At 40.7% G+C, this 18,955-nt stretch overlaps 1 protein-coding gene across 3 annotated transcripts; it reads right to left on the reverse strand.

Moving 5' to 3' along the window:
* Nucleotides 1–368: 368 nt before the first annotated feature.
* On the reverse strand, nucleotides 369–17,544 carry per3 (period circadian clock 3). Of its 3 annotated transcripts, none has more exons than XM_044179489.1 (22): nucleotides 17,379–17,544; nucleotides 11,574–11,999; nucleotides 10,572–10,729; nucleotides 10,301–10,419; nucleotides 9,782–9,980; nucleotides 9,157–9,208; nucleotides 8,654–8,802; nucleotides 8,239–8,317; nucleotides 8,032–8,138; nucleotides 7,637–7,793; nucleotides 6,729–6,837; nucleotides 6,168–6,296; nucleotides 5,974–6,082; nucleotides 5,754–5,865; nucleotides 5,485–5,618; nucleotides 5,219–5,380; nucleotides 4,791–5,042; nucleotides 3,806–4,671; nucleotides 3,390–3,582; nucleotides 2,885–3,071; nucleotides 1,877–2,027; nucleotides 369–1,782 (listed from the first exon to the last, which is right to left on the reverse strand). In XM_044179489.1, exons 2-22 carry the CDS (start codon nucleotides 11,858–11,860, stop codon nucleotides 1,660–1,662), a joined length of 3,834 nt encoding a protein of 1,277 aa, XP_044035424.1. In that variant the 5' UTR covers nucleotides 11,861–11,999; nucleotides 17,379–17,544; the 3' UTR covers nucleotides 369–1,659. The 3 variants fall into 3 exon arrangements, with proteins under 3 accessions (XP_044035424.1, XP_044035417.1, XP_044035428.1); XM_044179482.1 differs by having other exon boundaries at nucleotides 10,572–10,732; XM_044179493.1 differs by lacking the exons at nucleotides 10,572–10,729; nucleotides 17,379–17,544 and having other exon boundaries at nucleotides 11,574–11,776.
* Nucleotides 17,545–18,955: the final 1,411 nt, after the last annotated feature.

An 18,955-nucleotide genomic window follows, 5' to 3' on the forward strand; every position in this document is an offset into this window, starting at 1 on the left:
TTGAATTTTTTTTTGTTTGTTTGTTTTGCCTAGAACACCCCAATTTAGATTGAGTCTACAAAATATCGGAATCAGCTTTAAAAACCCACCATGTGATTTTGTAGAAAGTAAACTCCTCCTCAGGGCCCCAAATATTAAAAAATGGCAAGGGCATGACTTTGGTGTCCTCATTGGTAATTACAGCCCTGGTTGTGGTGTACACACTTTGTTGCTGATGTCTGCCTTTTTTGAGTGTTTTGTGTTGAGCCTGCACCTACTGGTAGCACTAATGAGTGTATAAGTTGTACAACTATGTCCTTGATAGTAGGTCTCAGCATAGCTGTCACTTATTTCTAGTGTATTGTGCTTAACAGACAATCACGCCTAAGTTCACGTTCGGTCATAGTTCATTTATTCATTCCTTTGTGTCACTAACAAACAGTCCCTGAAATCAAGACAAATGGCTTTTTATACACTTTGTGTGAAGTTTGTTGTGTGTACTTTTTCTATAAAATACATGGTACTGTAATATACTTTCAATCTAAAAATGGTAGAAAACCCTGGTCTGTCTTGCACTGATGGACAACTGTGTCGAAGGAAGCAGCTCTCAGTCAGTCAGCGCACATACACATTCACAAACTCACCTGAAATCTGAATCCAGTACGAGAAAAAGTGTGACAACATTCACATAACTACAATGGCTTAGTCAATTCCTCTTTGTCTCTCTCTAAGAGGAAATGAATTCAGTAAGTAAACCCAGGATCAGAGGAAATTTGGGGCCACGCTGTGTCTGTTTACAATTAGAGGTAAGCTACAGGTACTATAGGGTGATGACCAGGCAGAATACTGGGTGGAGAAAGGACTTGCTACAGGAAGGTTTGGACTTGTGTTGTAGCACTAAATTCCATTTGAAACACATTTGCTGTTGTTTGTGAGTCAGAGTAACATAAAAACTGATGTTTTAGACAAGAGGAAACCAACCTATGGAATAAGAGAATACACTCCAACAACAATTGACTTACAAGATTAGAATCTGCACATTATAAACACAGAGCAGCAAATGTTTCTTTGTCTTAGCGTCCATCAAAAACAATCTACCATGTGTCAACCATGGTACGTTACTATGCAGTTGAAGGAGTTGATGTGGTACACATTCTGTACAACTTGCACTCCATGTCTCTGGAGAAGAGTCTGGTGTACGTTCTGATACACAAACTGGGCCAGCACCGTCTTTGTCTTGTCACCCAGTCCCACCCAACCTACAGACCGGGTGTGTGTATACAGTGCTCATGTTCAGGGGCAACAACCATGGGACCCTCTTCCGATATTGAGTGTCAAGTGGCTCATGGTGCCAAAGGATCCGGTCAGTCCTAAATACAAACTAAAACCCCTAAAGTGGTCTATAAACACAAAAAGTAGAGAGGTATAATATTTATGGTCCGATAAAGGCAGTCACATTAGGCTGACTAAGAGAAAATGATCGTCTCTCTCGCCTCCTCCGTTACTCAGGGCATGGTCCAGCCACTGATACCTTTACAAAACATTAAACTTCAAACTAAAGCATAGGGACCAACTCCTCCGGATTGGTCAGAAGAAATTCATGGTGGGGAGTTGTCAAGGTTGCTGGCAGGGCTGGTTCACTGTGAGCTGGGTGGTTCATTGTTTTGGCTTCCAGGTCTCTCAAGTGTCCAGCACAGGTCCGATGGAGTCCTGCTGAGGGTTCTCCAGAGGGGACGAGCTATCGGGGGCAGGAGGGTGAGGGGAGTGGGTGACCCCTGCAGCTGAGCTACAGCTCACACAACCCTGTGAGACACAAAGATACATTAAACATGTGCTCAGGTGAGCAGAGAGATGAATATGTTTGTGCTGAGTGTGTGTGATTGGCGATTGGCCCCACCTGTGTGTCTATCTCCTGTGGGATAGTGTGCTGTTGGATCCAGGGATGGACCTCAGCCAGCTCCTCTCTCTGCTCCTGGCTGAACCAGGGCTGGAGGGGCTGAAGCACCCGAAGCTTCTCCCTGTCTTCTGCCAAAACCTCATTCTGGTCTCTGGAGGAGAGGCAAGGAGAGACGATTACATGATGGGTGATTGCCTGACATTCAAGGATCAGCCAATGTCATTACACAATCAAATCAGCAGAGGGCACCTGTAAAACCTAAGCAGCTACCCTCACAAGAAGACAACTCCGGTGCCAGGAATGACAAATGAAGACACACAGTGATGGTCCAGAAAAAAAAGTGTCTCAACAGTTTGCCATGTTAAAACCAGGTTTGAGATGTAGCTTGGACGCCAATGTTAAGTTCAAGGGAATCTAAGAGGCAGAGTCATCAAACAACTGTCAAGCAGCCATACGGTGTCACAGAATGTCATTAATGGCAAGCCCATATAGGCTTAAAATGACAAGTCTTCTAAAGATAATAAGAAAAGATAGAATCTTTCCGCAGTCCCAAAACCAGCTGCTTCAAAGAGTTCAAGAGGTTTTGACTTTAAGAGCTTCAAAGGGCTTGACAGGAGACTGAAAAACATACTAAATGAAAGCATTTTATCAGAGCTGTTATTCAGCTTTTGAAGCCACCAAAAAGTATTTATTCAAAAATATCTTGCAAAAAACAAGGTCATCTTATAATCATTCTAATCTAAATATTATATAATTTGAGTATTGCTTTTAAAGTATATTTTACAGTTTATATATTTCCCCCAAACAATGGTGATTTCCAATGCAAATCACTTAACTACACAGGAAAGAAAAGGAAAATATTGATGAAATTTGGAAGCATGTTGCTTTTATGGCCACACTTCAGTGTGTGATGCCAAAGCAAATGCTGACAAAGGTTTTTGACAGGACTGACACTTCATATTTGTTCATGAATGAATGGAAACGGTGAGAGTGGTGTTGTGTGTGTACCTGGTGTGGATCTGGTACGATATCATGACGTGCTCAGGCGTGTGCTGGATCATGCTCCACAGTGAGTTCTCCACCTGAGTGTCGAAGCTGTGTTGGTGCTCTGCCGGTGCCTCCTGGCTCTTACGGGCTTTGCGTGATGTGTCTGATGAATCATTGCTGGCAAAGTATTTGCTGCTGTTGCTGCTGCCTGTAAGCCAGGGGGAGCTCTACATCAGTCACTTCACCCTACTATTGAGTGAAACTGTTGCTTCTCTGTCTTGCATTGTCCTCAACGGCATTGTTTATTTTGATTGTTTTACTCATTTGCAATGTGCCGTAAAATTTGGAGGCAGAGTGTATTTGGGATATCAGAAATATTATTCACGGGCTATAAACACAGAATGTGTGAAAAGACAATTATATGTAGATTATTTCAACCATAAATGTGTTTCACCACCATTGCTAAGTGTGGGGACAGTGTTTGTTTATGTGTGTATTGTATATGTGTGTTTTTTTCCCCTCTTACCAGTGAGTGAGGTGGAGGTTCCATTGGAGCCAGATCCAGATCCAGATCCCAGTGAGCCTCCAGACTCCCCTGACCCAGACCCTGAAGCATTGGAGCCGGTCCCTGACCTGGCATCCTCCTGCAGCAGCAGGTCAAGCAGCTCACTGGATGTAGACTGGGCATCATGGTTCCCAGACTCACTGGGGTTATCGCTCTGATTAGGGCAAAGGTTTCACAGTCAGAACTAAACCAAGTACTTATACAGTGAATACAACTGGAGAGCTATGTACTGTATATCAACATAAACTGGGTATGTATGACAATACATCTACTGAGAAAATGATAGAAGTTGGCTTGTTTAAAACTTGAAGAGGGAAGAGATGTAAGAAAGTAAAAGTTTTGGCATGTTGAAGGTTGACAGGAAACAGCAGACTCACCTGGTTGGCATGTTGTTCGTGGAGGCTCTCAGCATGGTTGTGCCCGGTGCTGCTCTGTCCTTCACTCGGCTTTGGCAGCTCCTCCTGCAGCAAGTTCAGCTGCAGTGGAGAACTCGAGCGAGAGCTGGAGAATAAAGCCCGAGGCCCAGCTTCCTCCTCCTCTTCCCCAACAGAGGAGCTGGCTCTGGGTGAGCAGAGCAGAGGGCCCAGGGGGGTCTGAATGCGGGGGCCAGGCTGAGCTTGAAACTGGGGCTGAGGGAAGGGTGCACTGACAGGGGCAAAGCCTGTCATGTTGATGGGTACCTGGGGCAGCATGGAAGGAGCAGACGGCGGGTAAATGGACGGGTAGCCTGCAGTGAAAGTTGGGTAGTTGGGCAGGATGACAGCCATGACAGGAGCCATGTAAGGGTTGATGCTCTGGGCTGGAGCCATGGGCTGCAGGTTGTGAAAGTTTTGGATTGTCTGCAGATTCTGAAAGGGTTCCATCTGGACTAGTTGCATGCCAGGCAGGCTCTGAGCAGACTGCATGATGTTGAAGTTGTAGCTGAACTGGGTTTGGTCAGGAGGCTGCACCACTGGGGTCGTTCCAGGCAGCTGTTGTGGTCTGGGTGGTTGCTCCAGGCCAGGCTGGGTTGCCATCATGTGGAAGAATGGCGTCTGGAGTGGGGATGTTTGGGTGTAGGGTGCCCCCATCTGGGGCTGGGAGGACTCTGACGAGGGCCAGGAGGAGTTGGGGACTCGGCGAGGAGGGCCAGGTGGGGAAGCGTAGCTGTCTGAGGAACCCTGGGGTTTGGGACGCTTGTGTCTGGGCCTTCCTCTCCGAGAGCGGTTCCACCCACCAGCACTCAATGGACGTAGGTAGTCGCCTGTGGTGAGAGGGACACAGGCTGCAGTATAAGGTTGATCGAAGGTGCCGAAGTATCCCTTTAAAAATTATATTCAGCCGTCACTAAATCCACACATGTTGTTACAAGTAAATACATACCTGGGTGGTGGGAGTGAGCCATAGAGCTGTTGTCCAGCTGCAGATAGGAGCTGTAGGGGCTCTGGAGAATGCGATGGCGGAATCGATCCACATACTCTTGCTCTTCCTTCTGGGTGTGAGCTGACAGCACCTCCTTGGTAAGACCTATAAACCTTCGTTCTTCTGTAGCGGGGCTCGGGGCGGGACGGACGGGGGTCGGGGCAGCATCAGCAGGCTCACTGCCTATAGGGGCATCCTCAAGTGCTGTGGCCTCTGTGGGAGCACATTGAGGAAAAAAACATGTTCAATAGACAGTTTACAGGCCTTTCCTCCCTAAAAAATCTTAAAAGAGAGTGATCCAAAGCTTTTCTAAATAAAACTTTAACTCCCATATGCAGTTTATTAAAATGTAAGATCTACAGAACAGATTTAAGTGTATGTTTATGTACCTGATTCAGGCTGTGGTACATGGACGATGGTGCTGCTGTACGAACACTGGCTGGTGACAGAGACTACACTCATGGCCTTAGTGGACATTGTGATGTCTGTCAGAGGCGCTCCAACAACTGCTGCTGCTGTAGGGGCCACTGACACCCCACTGTCTAACACCACTGGAAAGTGAGGAGAAACGAGGAAGATTCCAAGGAATATTACAAAATACTACCCAAATGATAACTGTGTAATAAATTGTGTGGTGTATGTGGTGTGTTTATACCATCTGAGCTGGCCTGAGCTGTGTCTCCAGCAGGCTTGTCTTCTTCTGAGGTAGAGGATGAGGAAGAAGAGGTGGCCAAGGAATGAGAGTCACTCTTCCGCTTGAGGGCTGGACCTGTACAGCTCTCCAAATATCTGGAACACACAAACACAGGCATACACAAAGCCACACAAACACACACAATTAATAGTTTGACAGGAATTAGGTGCTTTAGCATGTAGTAAACTGAAATAATCTAAGAGTGCCATAATGATGCTACCACCACCAACCTGATGATGTTGTCCACACAGTTGATCTGCTGATAGGAGGGAATGTGTGTTTGCTTCCTGCCTTCTTCGTGATCTCTGACCTCAGGGTTAGAGGCTGCAGGGGGCAGACGTGCTGGGGGAATAAAGGGTCATTTTAGCCAATATTAAAATATTTGCACATTTTAATACAGTATTTTTTTATGTTTTGTATTTGTACTTAATATGTCTGGGTCTGCATTACCTGTGTCAGGTTTGCCAAGTAGAGCAATTTTGTGGCTGGAACCCAGGTAAGCCTGCTGGCCCCAACTCTTGACGCTATTCACATCAGCACAGATCTGCTGCAAAGTCATCTGAAACAACACAAAGTATCAGCATGATTAACCCAGCAGGGTTACCACTGGCTTCCTGACCTGTGATGTCACTGTGATGTCTCACCGGTTCCCGGTGTGAGTCCTCCCACAAGTTACCATTGCTGTCACTTGAAGAGGCTACGCTGATGTAGTGCTCATGAGAGCCGTTACTTCCCAAACTGCCGTAACCGCTGGAACCATTGTTATGGACCGGCTGTGGAGAAGAGACATATAGAGGTGAGGGTACAGGAGAAATGCTGACACACAAACAGAAAGAAAAACAAAAGACAAAGTAAGAGATCTGTGTGTATGTGCAATAAAGAGGGGCAACTTGTACTCGTTCCATTTGTGCAAAATGCATCTCATGCTAATGAAATTCAAAGTGATTCTGTTTGTACAGTGTGTGTGTGTGTGTGTTTGTGTTAGTAAGGGTGTACACCTACGGACATGTATGTGGTCTAGCACTACAACTTGTTAGGATTTACAAGTTATAGGACTTGAAAGGATTCATTGCGTATTGATATGAAACAGAAACAGGTTAATTTTAGTATTTATGAAGCTTTAACCTGCAAACATTTGATCCTTTCTATTGATAAATGGTGATAAATATTTTAATGATTTCTTTTTTCAGCACTGAAATAATGACCTGCAGGAAAAGCTTATAGATCTTTGCTTGCAGATCTTTGATTTCCTCATGGGTGGCTGGGAAATCCTCCTTCGTCGGAGCAGCAAACACATCCTCATTCAGTGGACTCCTGGTGACAAAAGAGGACAGCACAGTGATATCATCTGTATTATGATGTCATTTTATTTAATAAGTCTCTTAGCCACAACAGCACAGCTACAGCACTTAAAACACATAAAACAGGTGGATTACAGGACAGACTAGGCAAATGCCAAACCCTTCACCTGAGCACAAAAAAAGCATTGAGACTTTATTTGTGAATATAACACTTTTTGGTAACACTTTATTTTAGGGTACACATATTCACCATTAACTAGTTGCTTATTAGCATGCATATTAATAGCATGTTGGCTCTGTATTAGTCATTACGAAGCACATATTAATGCCTTATTCTGCATGAGCATATTCTACAACTACTAGGCCATTAACTAAGAATTTTCCCTCAATAACCACCTAGTTACTGCTTATTGACAGTAAGTAAGGAAGTTGTTGTACATGAATTATGACCTTAATATGCTTTGCTCAGTATGGGCCTTATAAGGTGGAAGTACCACAAGAATAGTCATTCTCCCTTAATAACACAATATGGTCTATTATTATGTAACAAAACACAAACCTACAAGTGTTAATCCTGTCCAAGTAAGTCTAATGTAAGTCTTTCTAGTGTTATTAAGGGAGAATGAGTATACGTAGTAGTATACGTGCTTTATAATGACTAATACAGAGCTGATACTAATACATGCTACTAATATGCATGCCAATAAGCAACTAGTTAATGGTGAATATTTGTACCCTAATATAAAGTGTTACCCACTTTTTAATTGTTTTTTGTCTTTGTGTGGTTCTAAGTTTGTGCTGTTGCTACTTACGTCCTGACTTTATGCCGTCCAATGATGAAGGCCACCTTGCGGCTCCAAGGGTTGATGAAGCTGGACCAACTGGTGTCCAAGGTGATGTGGTCTCCATTCTGACAGCGCAGACGCACAGGAGAATGCTCAAACGGAGACTGGCCCGCATACTTCAACACTACACATGGCATGAAGAGGTTGAGTGGAAAAAAAAAAAGAGAGGGGTGAAAATGTAGTAGACTATATGAGCAAGGTATCAGTCACTATAAACAACACTGGGTGGAGCCCAAGCAGGAGCACTATTTGTGTTATATTGGTTAATTTAGCCTACTAAATATTTTTTTCTCATCTCAATATACTAATACTCTAATTTTAAACTTCCTAATAAAAAAACTCTACCCTCCTCAAGCACTTACCTTTCCGGTGCATAGACAGCATGAGGGGGCGGTCGTCTGGATGAATGCAAGTCAGCAACGATGTGCCAATCAGATCCTGAGGAAGGTATCCTAGCAACGGCACAGCTCTGTGAATAGTTACCATCAAATTAGCTTCATCAACACACTGCTATTTTATAAGCTTAATGTAAACTCTGACTGTGCACATGGTTGTGTGTGTGTATTGACCTGTCATCCACTTCCAGGAACACACATCCAGTAGAGTGTGTGGTGGTGAAGATGCGCTTGTCCAAGGGGATCCGAGGTGCTGCATGAGCGAATAATATCAATGTCAGGGATATGTCAGGGAGCTTTCTTACATGTTCAAGTACATGAATGCCTCTGTATACTGATGACTGAATAGCAAAGGTAAGCAGAGGTAGTGAATCAAGTAATATTTATTTGTTCATGACTTTCTCAGAAACATCTCTGGGGTGGGCATGGATAAGAAGGTAAGTTGGACAGATATATTTTATTAGGATGTAGCAAAAGTTGTGTGTCCAAACACAAGCAAAAAAAGTAAGTAAATAAACTACTTGTTGTTGACTATTCATTGAGCAAAGCTGTTTGAGTTGTGCACAGTTCGTGGTGCTAATAATTGTACCCTCATATCCAGAGATGATGCGTTCAGCCAGCGCCAGGCAGCACGGTTCCTCCTCTTCCCCACTGCTTCTTTTCCCCTGTACCTTCAGCAGGTAGGGTGTTATCCGAAACGGGTTGTAACGCATCTCACCCTCTCGGTCCTTCCCACCCCTAAAACATAAATAGACATTTTAATTTCCACTGTGATGTATGAAGTAAACGTAAGTCATTTTAATTAATTAAAATTATGTTTTAACAAATGCAGACATGCCTACATGTTTCTACTACAAAGTAATCTTTCTGTTACAACCGTATATGCTAAATTGTTCTATCTTTAGCTGTATGGCTCACATGGGGTCGGCAGGCTGTATGAGGAGCTTTAAAAAGCAACTTTCAACTGTGCTTTACTTAATCTATCGGTAAAGATTAAAAAAAGAGATTCTACCATTGTGACATAACAGATTTATGGGAAGCCTAGTATACGAAAGATCCTTAACAGAATGAAGATACAGTAAGTATACTGACCTGATTCTGCAGAAGAAAGACTTGACCTGGGCACAGTCAAACAGAACCCCCGCTGCAGAGACAAAGAACAGAGAAAAGTTATCCGCCAGTTCTTTTAATTCAGTTATCTGCAATGACTCACAATTATGTACAAACTCAAATTAAGACAATATTTAATACAAACACTGTTGTGAAGTCACATATACAGTAAATTTAAATATAACCTAAAAAATCTCAAGCATACATAACTTTTGTTTACTTGTAAAACTGACAAAAATAACATTAGAACAAGTGCAGAGTAAAACAAAAAGCAAAAGGTTTTTTAGAGTACATTTACTTGTATTTGTTTTGTATTGTGTTTCTTATTCATGTTCACGGTAAAAAAAAAAATGTTGGTTAGTGTCTCTTTGAGCTTGTAAAAATTTCAGAGGAAGTCACAGTTGCCATCAGGATTGACAACATTTTCTTATTGCTGCTGAATCTTAATCTTTTTTATTTGTGTTAATGAAGAAAAAAAAAATCAATCTAGCATTTTTTCCCCCTGTAAGAATACCATGTCTAGGGAAACAATGCACTAAAACTATAACTGAAATCTCAATGAAAAATTAAATCTATTCAAAATATAATAAATGTGGTCCAAACACACCTGTGTGCGAGTTGCTCCAGGGTGGCAGATGCGGCTGAGCCGTGTGCAAGTAGAAGACATTAACATCTTGGTGAAAGAGCAGCTCCACAAACTTGGCCGACTCCAGGAACTTCCTCTTGCAGCACATGATGCTGTGAGCCTGCTCCGACGCGTACAGCACGCGGCCGCTCGACAGGGAGAAAACCACTATGAAGGAGTCCTACACACAGAGACGTATGCATGCACATGTAGAAAGACACACGCACACAAGCAAGCCAAGTCACAGACACACACACAAAAGCAGTAAACACACATACACTCACACACACGCCCAGGTGTGAGGCAAAAATAAACATGTGCACATATGTATGAAAGTGTGTTTGCTTCTTTAAGACTGTTCACAGCTGTCACTATAGGTAATACATTGACTCTCGAATATGAGTGTTCAATGATGAGTGTATGAAGCAATTAGGGCAAGAGAGTGACAATAGCATCAATTACTGTGAGTAACTGCGTGTAAGTGTGTGTGTGTGTATATACCGTGTTTTTAAGGGTGTGTTCAGAAGTGACTCTCTCCAACTCTTCCAGGGTGCAAACAGTGGCATCTCTCCTCTCATCCTGGCCATTTTGCATCAGCATTTTGTAGTATTCACTATTGGCTTCAGAGGAACACAAACACACATGCTGCTTTGAAACAAGACCAAATGATATCAAGCTTATTGGAGAAAAAGAGGTGACACTACTCTGATTTCAAAGAAAAAACAAAACTAAGTGCAACAGAGGTTTCCAGTTGTCCGTTTATCCAGGTTACCTTGCACTTGTTTGACACAGTTGAGTGCATAATGTAAGGCCTCCACAGTACTGGCTTTGCTGCGACTGCGTTTGTCTGATGGAATCCTCTTCTTCATCTCAGCCACTGTGATCATCACTTCTCTGTGGGCCTGCCCTTTGCCACCACCTATATTCTCGCTGCTACACAAACATTCAGAGGGTTTAACTAGTTAATGCAGTGGCAAATAGACAGATTTTGAACTCTACTTCAAAAGAACAAATCTCAAGTTTTCTGGGAGTTTGTTCCAGATATGTGGTGCATAAAAATACTGCTTCTCCGTTTTCAGTTTTGACTCGGGGGACAGTAAGCAGCCCTGTCCCAGACGATCTGAGAGGTCTGGACAGGTCATAATGGAGCAGCAGATCTGAAATGTATTTTGGCCCTAAACCATTTAGTGCTTTATAAACTAAAAGTAGTATTTCAAAATCACAGTTTACAAACAAACTTTCTGGTTCAGCTTTGACCATCCCTACTTGACGTAGCCATGTGCACTCATGGTTTTCCTGTGAAATTAGCAACATTGCGGGTGTGCTGACTCAGTTTTGCCTCCAAAAAATATGCCAACTACAGTAATCTGGCTAAACTGTCAACTTGTTGACAAGCAGTATGATCATCTTGAATCGTGTATCTTGCTCCATTGGACTGATTTTCAGTGAAGAAGTAGCATCCTGAGTTCTCAGCTATAACTGGTGAGTACAATGTTATAATGGATAGAACCAAAGGCCAGAGCTGCAAAAATAAAACCCAAGTTGTAATAAACTGTTAGCAAAAGGTGTCAAAATGTTCACAGGAATGATCTTAAGCAAGTTTCAAAACACTGCAAGTTGATATTTACAGATGCAAAGCCACAATTATGGTATGCTGTGGTGCATTTTAAAACTTGTTTTGGGATGAATGAAGAGACGTGGCAGCAACTGAGGTCACTGTGGTATGATGTGAATATACACAAAGAAGTCAGGGCACACGCAATCAGGCACGTACCTCTTGGTTGAAGCTGAGGTGGATCCTGTGGCGCTACCAGGGCTGTGATTGGCCGATACAGAGAGGTCATGTGATCCGCTAGTCATCTCCTCATCTTCCTGCCCCACTTCTCCACCTGAAGCTCCGCTCTCCTCCCCCCTGAGGAGCTCTGACTGTGCCCCTCCGTCCTGTTGCCCTGACGACACCCTCTCCTTCCCTCCACCTTCTCCTGTGGCTGACGGTAACGCAAGCTCCTCCCCATCTGGACCGCTGTCACCTCCAGGCATCTCCGCGCTTTGGTCACACATCAATAGTAATTTGTCCAAATACAGTGGTAAGCATGGGTCTTCATATGTTCAACAAAGGGAATGGGTTCCATGTGGTGACAATAAATTAGTGTTCATTCAATCAGTGCTGAATGTTGCATGTAAGGATCTGCCTTGAGCACTGTAAGATAAAAGGAAATAAAGGGAGTTGATAAGAAACCGTATCAGAACAAAGTTTGCAGGGTTGAATTCACAACATGGAAGAAGTAGTAGCTGGTGGTGACCAACCAGCTAATTTCTTGGATCATTTCTTAGCTGTGTATTCTTGTTAAGACTCGAAGTTGTCTGGATAAGGCGGCAGCTTGCTTAACTTTAACATGACTCCATTTCTATTTTGAACCAATGGCTGTATACATCTAAATTTGCTCTGCTAGTAGGTTTTGCTATGTTTTATGCCATGAATAGACATAAATGTGCTCAGTCGCAATTTCATACTAAATACTAACTATATACAGTATGTACTAAATATTAATTTTATAGCATACTGTTTTTACAGTTAGTATTAACCATTTTAAAGAAAAGGATACAATACTGCGTTTTCAGGCATCAATCACAATCTTCACAGAGACAACAAAATGTCTTACCACCATTCACAATGTTTTATTTTGCAGCTTTCAGTAACTCCTCAATTTCCTTTGTGCACTGCATTGTGGGCCAGTGGTGTACATCAACAGCACACGCAAGAATCAATTGTTTCTTATTTTGTATACTGAATGTTTTGAATATACTCAATTTTTAGATTTAAAAACACATAAAAACATATCAAACTTGTTGCTGTCTTCTTGTGACACTAGGCACATTATTGCCAGAAAAAAATATAAACAATTAAAATGTTCTGTGTAATAAGACAATGTTTTTCATTTCTCAGATGTGAACAAACACAATCTGCCTTGTTATCTAATACTACTGAACTGTCTGACCATCAAACTGACTCACTGCTTTCTGACTCATTCCCATCATCTATGATTTACACATATGGGCACATTTCATCCATCAATACTGCCAACACCAGGTACAACTGTGCCAAAGGCCAGTCTTTACATAACACCAATAACACAATCATAATGTGATAATAAGTAACATAATAGCTGATGCCCACAGAGAAATTTTCCTCGCCTTTCCTCCAAGTCAAACGCAGCTCAAATCCCCTGTAGACATCTTATTTAATGTTTAACCCATCCTAAATGGGTTTAAATTCAGACACAGTATTTATATTTCAAGATAGTTGTTTTTATGATGAATTTTTCAGACATTACAAAAGAAAACAGAGGTAAAGTATTTGCCTTCTCCAATCAACTGCCATTATAATATCAGTTAGAAACAAAAAAAAATGCAAACTGCAGCTACCACCACGTACACATAGTGGTGAGACAAGATGAGTGAGGCACAACGATAGAGACAGACACACTGAGAGGTACAAACAGGAGCCAGTTATAATATCCTGCGTCGTTCAACAGGTCGTCACTGCAGGATTACATAACCAGCTTGCTCAATTCAGAGTGTATAAAATATCCTCCTATTAAATCTGCACTGTGTGTATGATGCAAACTCATGATTATTGTGGTGTAGGTAAAATGCTCTGGCCTTGCCTTCATTTTACAGCACACAAACACAACTGATAAGTATGGAGGACCGGAACTGCCAAAATCAAAAATAATTAAATAAATAAATAGATATAGATAGATGACTCAATAAATAAATTAATATGCCATTAAATGCACCAAAAATAATATTGATATCAATGTAGGCATTCAATAATTTATCAAATGTGACACAAATTGATATTTCTGTTTTAATTTGCTTCTGTATTTATTTATTTGTTACGCCACCGGAGCGGAGTGTTTCTGAGGACCGGCCTAACTGATTACTGTACAAAAGCACACAACTTTTATAACTTTATTCACTGATTTTGATGAAACTGGATCATATTTTATGGAAGAAATATTTTCTGGTCTTCCCTCTGATGAATCGGACCGCAGCTGTAGGGCTAACTAGCTGAGGGCAGCTAACGTTACAGTTAGCAGCAAATGAAGCTATCTATTCATCAGTAATCTCCGTATATCACCGAGAGTTGAGGCAGAGCAGCCGGAGGACATCAGAGGGAAAACCAGAAAATATTTTCTCCATTAAATATAATCCAGATCAGAGTCCTGGTCGGCGCCAGCTGTAAATCTCCTCGGTATAATAGTTGTGGGCCGACTGTCCCTCAGTGGACAGAAGCCACCGTTGTGGCAGCAAAGTATGTATAGTCGATCTATACACTCTGACGTCGATCAACCAATAGGTGAAAAGTTAACCTCATAACGCACAGTCCCCCTCATTTGCATAATGAAGCAGAAATGCATAAAGAAATTAAAAAAGAAAAGACAGAAATAAATAAGTTTGGGGAAATAAATGTGGAAAAAAAGCAAAGGGAAAATAATACATACATAAATACATTTTAAAAAAGAATAAATAAATTAATAAATAAATGAATACATGAACAAATTAATAAATTAAACGGAAGTTTAAATGGGAAAGTAAATTAATAGGGGAATTAATATAAATGTAAATAAATACAGAAGCAAATTAAAAACAGAAAAACAGAAATATAAATTTGTGTCACATTTTATAAATTATTTAATGCCAACATTTATTTTAAAATTATTTTAGTGTGTTTAATGACCTATTAATTTATTTATTGAGTCATTTATTTATTTATTTTTCATTTTGGCAGTTCCAGTCCTCCATAGAAGGCCACACTAAGGTCAAGGTGCTGAGCTAGGTTAGTAATCTGTACTTTTCTCCCTCACTTTTCTTGTTCAAAGCACATTGTGATCCAAATGTAAACAAAAGGTTTGCTGAATTGATGTTGATTAGAACATACTACCACTCCCAAATTAATGGGCCGGTCATTTAATACGAGGATTATCACAAGAATAGCTAGCTCAGCTAATAGCGAATTGTTACAAACAATCTAAAACGAAGCTTTCTGTATGTAGTCTAACTGTTTTGCTTAGTTTGCCACAAATCTTAAAATTTGGCACATTATTGTAAACTTACTGCTGGCTGAGACAAACCAGCCCCTCCTTTCCCTACCAGCAGTAATTTACCTGCAGTGAATCACAGCAGCAGCAGAGGGAGGAGGACAGAGGACAGGAGGAGGGACTGATACTGACTGAAGTTTAGAAAGCATGAAGAACACTGACATCACTCAGTATTTTGATGTCAGGAATATGATTTATTTTACTGACATTTTAGATAAATTTCCAGTGAGATATTATTGAGTTTATATAGTGACTTTGCTGTTCTAAACACTGTAGCTGCTCTAGAAACAACATTTAGTTATATTTAAGATATTCAATTCTAATCCTATTCTGAATTTATTCTTTTTTAAATAATACATTTTTTAAAAAGCAATTATTTAGTAATGAAAAAGAACCGATAAGAGTATCGATAAGCGATAGTAGTATCAATAAAATCCTAACCATACCCATCCCTACTCACGAGAAAATGGCGGCGGATAAGACAAAGTTTATTTAGATAATTTATCACTCACTCACAGTTAAGGAGTCCATCTATGAGGAGAAGGACGGGGGGACTGTCATACCATTTTCGATATGCAATAATGTTTGTTGCTTTGCATCTATGACACACTGTGTCCTTGTTCTAATTCATTTACTTTATTTATAAAGATTAAACATGACAATTAACTTTAGTTTTTGTTGTTATTTGATAACCACAAATAAATAAAACAATTCGTATATGGCCAAGTAAAAAATGACTTCGGGCAAGTAGATTTCTGACCCATTTGTCTGACCGGGCAATTGAAAAAAAAAAACCTTAACGTTGAACCCTGAAAACTGTCCCATATTTATAATTATGAAAAGTTGAGAAACACAAAATTTGCACAGAAGTAAACTGCTGAATTGCATACTGTATGTATATATAGATACGATTTATATGGACAAAACAAAAATAAAATTACTGAACAACTTAGCTTTACTAGGCTTTAGGGCTGGGTAATATGGCCAAAAACAAATTAGTGAGAATATTTTCCAATATTGATGTGATCACAGCGTGGCAAACAACACTACAGATAAAATAAGCAAACTGTGTTTCAAAGCAATGATCTGTGTTCCACTGTTACGTATAACTTTCATGAGACCAAACCCTTCATATACTTAACAACAAAAACTTTAATAACTAATTATTAGTTTTTATTTACAGCTTGCTCAGAATTTGAGATAATAATATGATATGGTCATATCAATTGGACTTCTGAGGGGGGCAATAACCTTTAGAAAGCCTGTTTTTCCACACAATATACATAAGCGGTGAAAGACAAATAGACTGAGTAGGCCCACTGTGCATGGAGTCAAAGAACAGCTATGAGCCATGCAATGTCTGTGCTCAAGTCAACTGAATTGCGTCTCCAGAATGACCTCTGTCTGTCTGCAAATTCTTAATGTTAAAAGGTTTGCTGGATAGCTTAATATGTCCTCATTGATGCTGTCAATTTTAATTGTAGATGGATGCAACAACGTGAAATCACAATATTATATAATAACATTCACAAACTGGCAACATGTAAACATGGTTTTAAGGTACACCTTAAAATACTTTAAGTTAAAGATGTATGGGTTTGAGGTACATACATCCCTAAGTAGTATAGTGAGCTTGTAAATATATATATACATAAAACGTCATTACGTGATTATTACTACAACTAGGCTAATTAAAAATATACAATTACAACCGATATGAAAGAGGATGAGGATGTTAACATTGATACCTGTTTTAGATGCTTTCATTCAGTGGAAAAAGAAAATCTTTTCAGACTTCAACAACAGCCCGTTCCCACTCAAAACAAACTTGACACTCACTACTTCCCTACATCCCCCCGACACACACACACACGAACCCAGTAACCTCAATAACCTCAGTAACCACTGTACTGTAAGGCTTTAAGGAGAGACAGCTACTACTACCAAAAACTTAAGCACATCCGCCATTATGACATTATTAAAATTACATTCTTGTGTATATTGCCACACATGGGGCCAACAACAAATAACATTTTGTGACACACAATATGAATACAAAATGTGAACATTAGTCTGGCACTCGCAAGACTGTAAGGCCAGAAGTGGCTGCAAGCTAACGTTTCAGTTATTACTGTGTAAGTTTACGTGAGCTAATATCAGCTGGCTAGTGTAACTTATGAGCTAATGTGATAACTGCACTTGTTATCCACACAATGCAAGCGTCTCAGAGCAACATTAGCTGCAGTATGTTACTAACAAGCTAAGCGCCACTCGCAATTAAACTGAAACCCCCTGACTTATGGCAGACATGTTATTTAGCTAACATATTAGCAATACAACTACTGAGCAGTTCAATTTTTGTTTACATCCACTGTTCTCTCTGGTTGGAGCCGTGGGCGAGGTGGTTAAGTTAGCTAACACAGCCAACTCGCTAACGACACCTCAAATCTTCTGTCTTCTGATGGAATATTTACCTTTTTGGCTCCACGTGAGTTTCAGCTTCAATATCCGAACATTATAATTATATCAAATTGATCGCCGGTCCGTATTATAAGTATTTTATTTGAATTATGTCCCAGTCACTTAGATAAACCGTCATCCATTCCGAACCGCTTGACACATTTCTGCAACGTGAGGCCGGTACGGTATTACTCCGCCCACTCCATTATGATTGGACAGACCAGTCTTGCATGTATCGTGTGATTGGATGTAGTGCCTGACAGTGGGTGTGTCTAAAAGCAGCGGGTTGCTGGTGGTTCACGTGGATCTACATGTTACACAACAGAGTGGCAACAAGCCCTGTGTGTAGACTGCTGAGCACCTAATCATTACAAGCCCACTCATCCGCCCCTCTGCTACTGAATGAATGAACAGAGCCGCTATATGGTCCACCTGATGCAGTTCAAACATCTTGATGCCTTGAAAAAGACATTTTGACTTTCTTTAATTGTTGTTAGTTATCTGACATATTAACAATGTGTTTTTGTTGAATCAAATGGCAAGAATCACCAGGAGATGGGCTTGATAATCGATTAAAAGTTTCAGTCATTTTTAAAGCAAGCATGCCAAAACCTCACTGGTTCAAGCCTCTCAAATGTCCCTGGCCTGTGATAGTTAACTCAATATCTTATGATTTTGGAGCATTGGTCAGACAAAAAACAATTTGAAGATGTCACTTTGGCCCTCAGAAATTTTGATGGACATTTTTCACTATTTTCTGACATTTTATAAACCACACTATTAGTTGATTAATTGTTTGAAAACAATCGTTAGTTGCAGCCCTAATTTGCCTCTTGGTTTTGATAGTTTTATAATCTCATCTATCATTTTAACTTCTTTTTTTTTTTTTTTTTTACAGTTGTTATTAAAAACAGTTGTTTTGTGGTACTTACAGTGATTAGATTAATTCCAATAGGGGGTCAATTGGGGCCCACAGCTCTTTGCCAAGGTCCACCTAGAGTGTCATTCCAGCCCTGAGTGCAGAAATTGTCCATTATGCCTTTTGAGTAATACTAATGTAATAATAATGGTGACAATAGCAAAGAAAACTAATCAATGCTGTGGCAGGAGTCTTCTTGTAGTAGAATGTTTGTTGAGACTGGGTCTCATGGGGCTGGTTGATAGATAGGTGGAAGGCTACTAAGGTAAACAGGTGGTGTTGGTAATAATAGACCACAACTCTTTTCTCCATGGAAAGTTCTTAGCAATGAAATGAACATTAGCTGATAATTGTTTTTCCTAGGTATTTCTGGTGTCAGTGACAGTCAGGTGTAGCATGATCAACCTCGATCCTGACATTTTGGATCTTTATTAATTAAAAGAATTTAACTTTTTCTGAAAGTTGGCTTCTAAGTCATAAACCAGGTCTGTCCAGGGACTGATAACTGATAAGCCTTCCCCAGCAACCTCTGTCCTATGACCTAATGGAAGGTTGAATGACAATTTACGGCAGCCTACAAAAACTCACAAGCATGAACAACCTGAGCCAGTCTAGTAGCCTAAATGACAACTTACACTCCCTGATCGTGCATGACACAACCTGACATCAACC

Source organism: Siniperca chuatsi, linkage group LG2, assembly GCF_020085105.1.
Source record: "Siniperca chuatsi isolate FFG_IHB_CAS linkage group LG2, ASM2008510v1, whole genome shotgun sequence".
In the NCBI taxonomy this organism is placed as follows: domain Eukaryota; kingdom Metazoa; phylum Chordata; class Actinopteri; order Centrarchiformes; family Sinipercidae; genus Siniperca; species Siniperca chuatsi.

Excerpts from the sequence above, each read along its gene's own strand:
- per3 (XM_044179482.1), bottom strand. The coding sequence starts at position 11,860 with ATGTGTGACCAAAGCGCGGAGATGCCTGGAGGTGACAGCGGTCCAGAT. Across the intron at positions 9,981-10,300 it reads AACACACCCTTAAAAACACG|GACTCCTTCATAGTGGTTTT; the intron begins GTATATACACAC and ends CTCTGTGTGTAG. Across the intron at positions 5,619-5,753 it reads TGTGTGGACAACATCATCAG|ATATTTGGAGAGCTGTACAG; the intron begins GTTGGTGGTGGT and ends TGTGTGTTCCAG.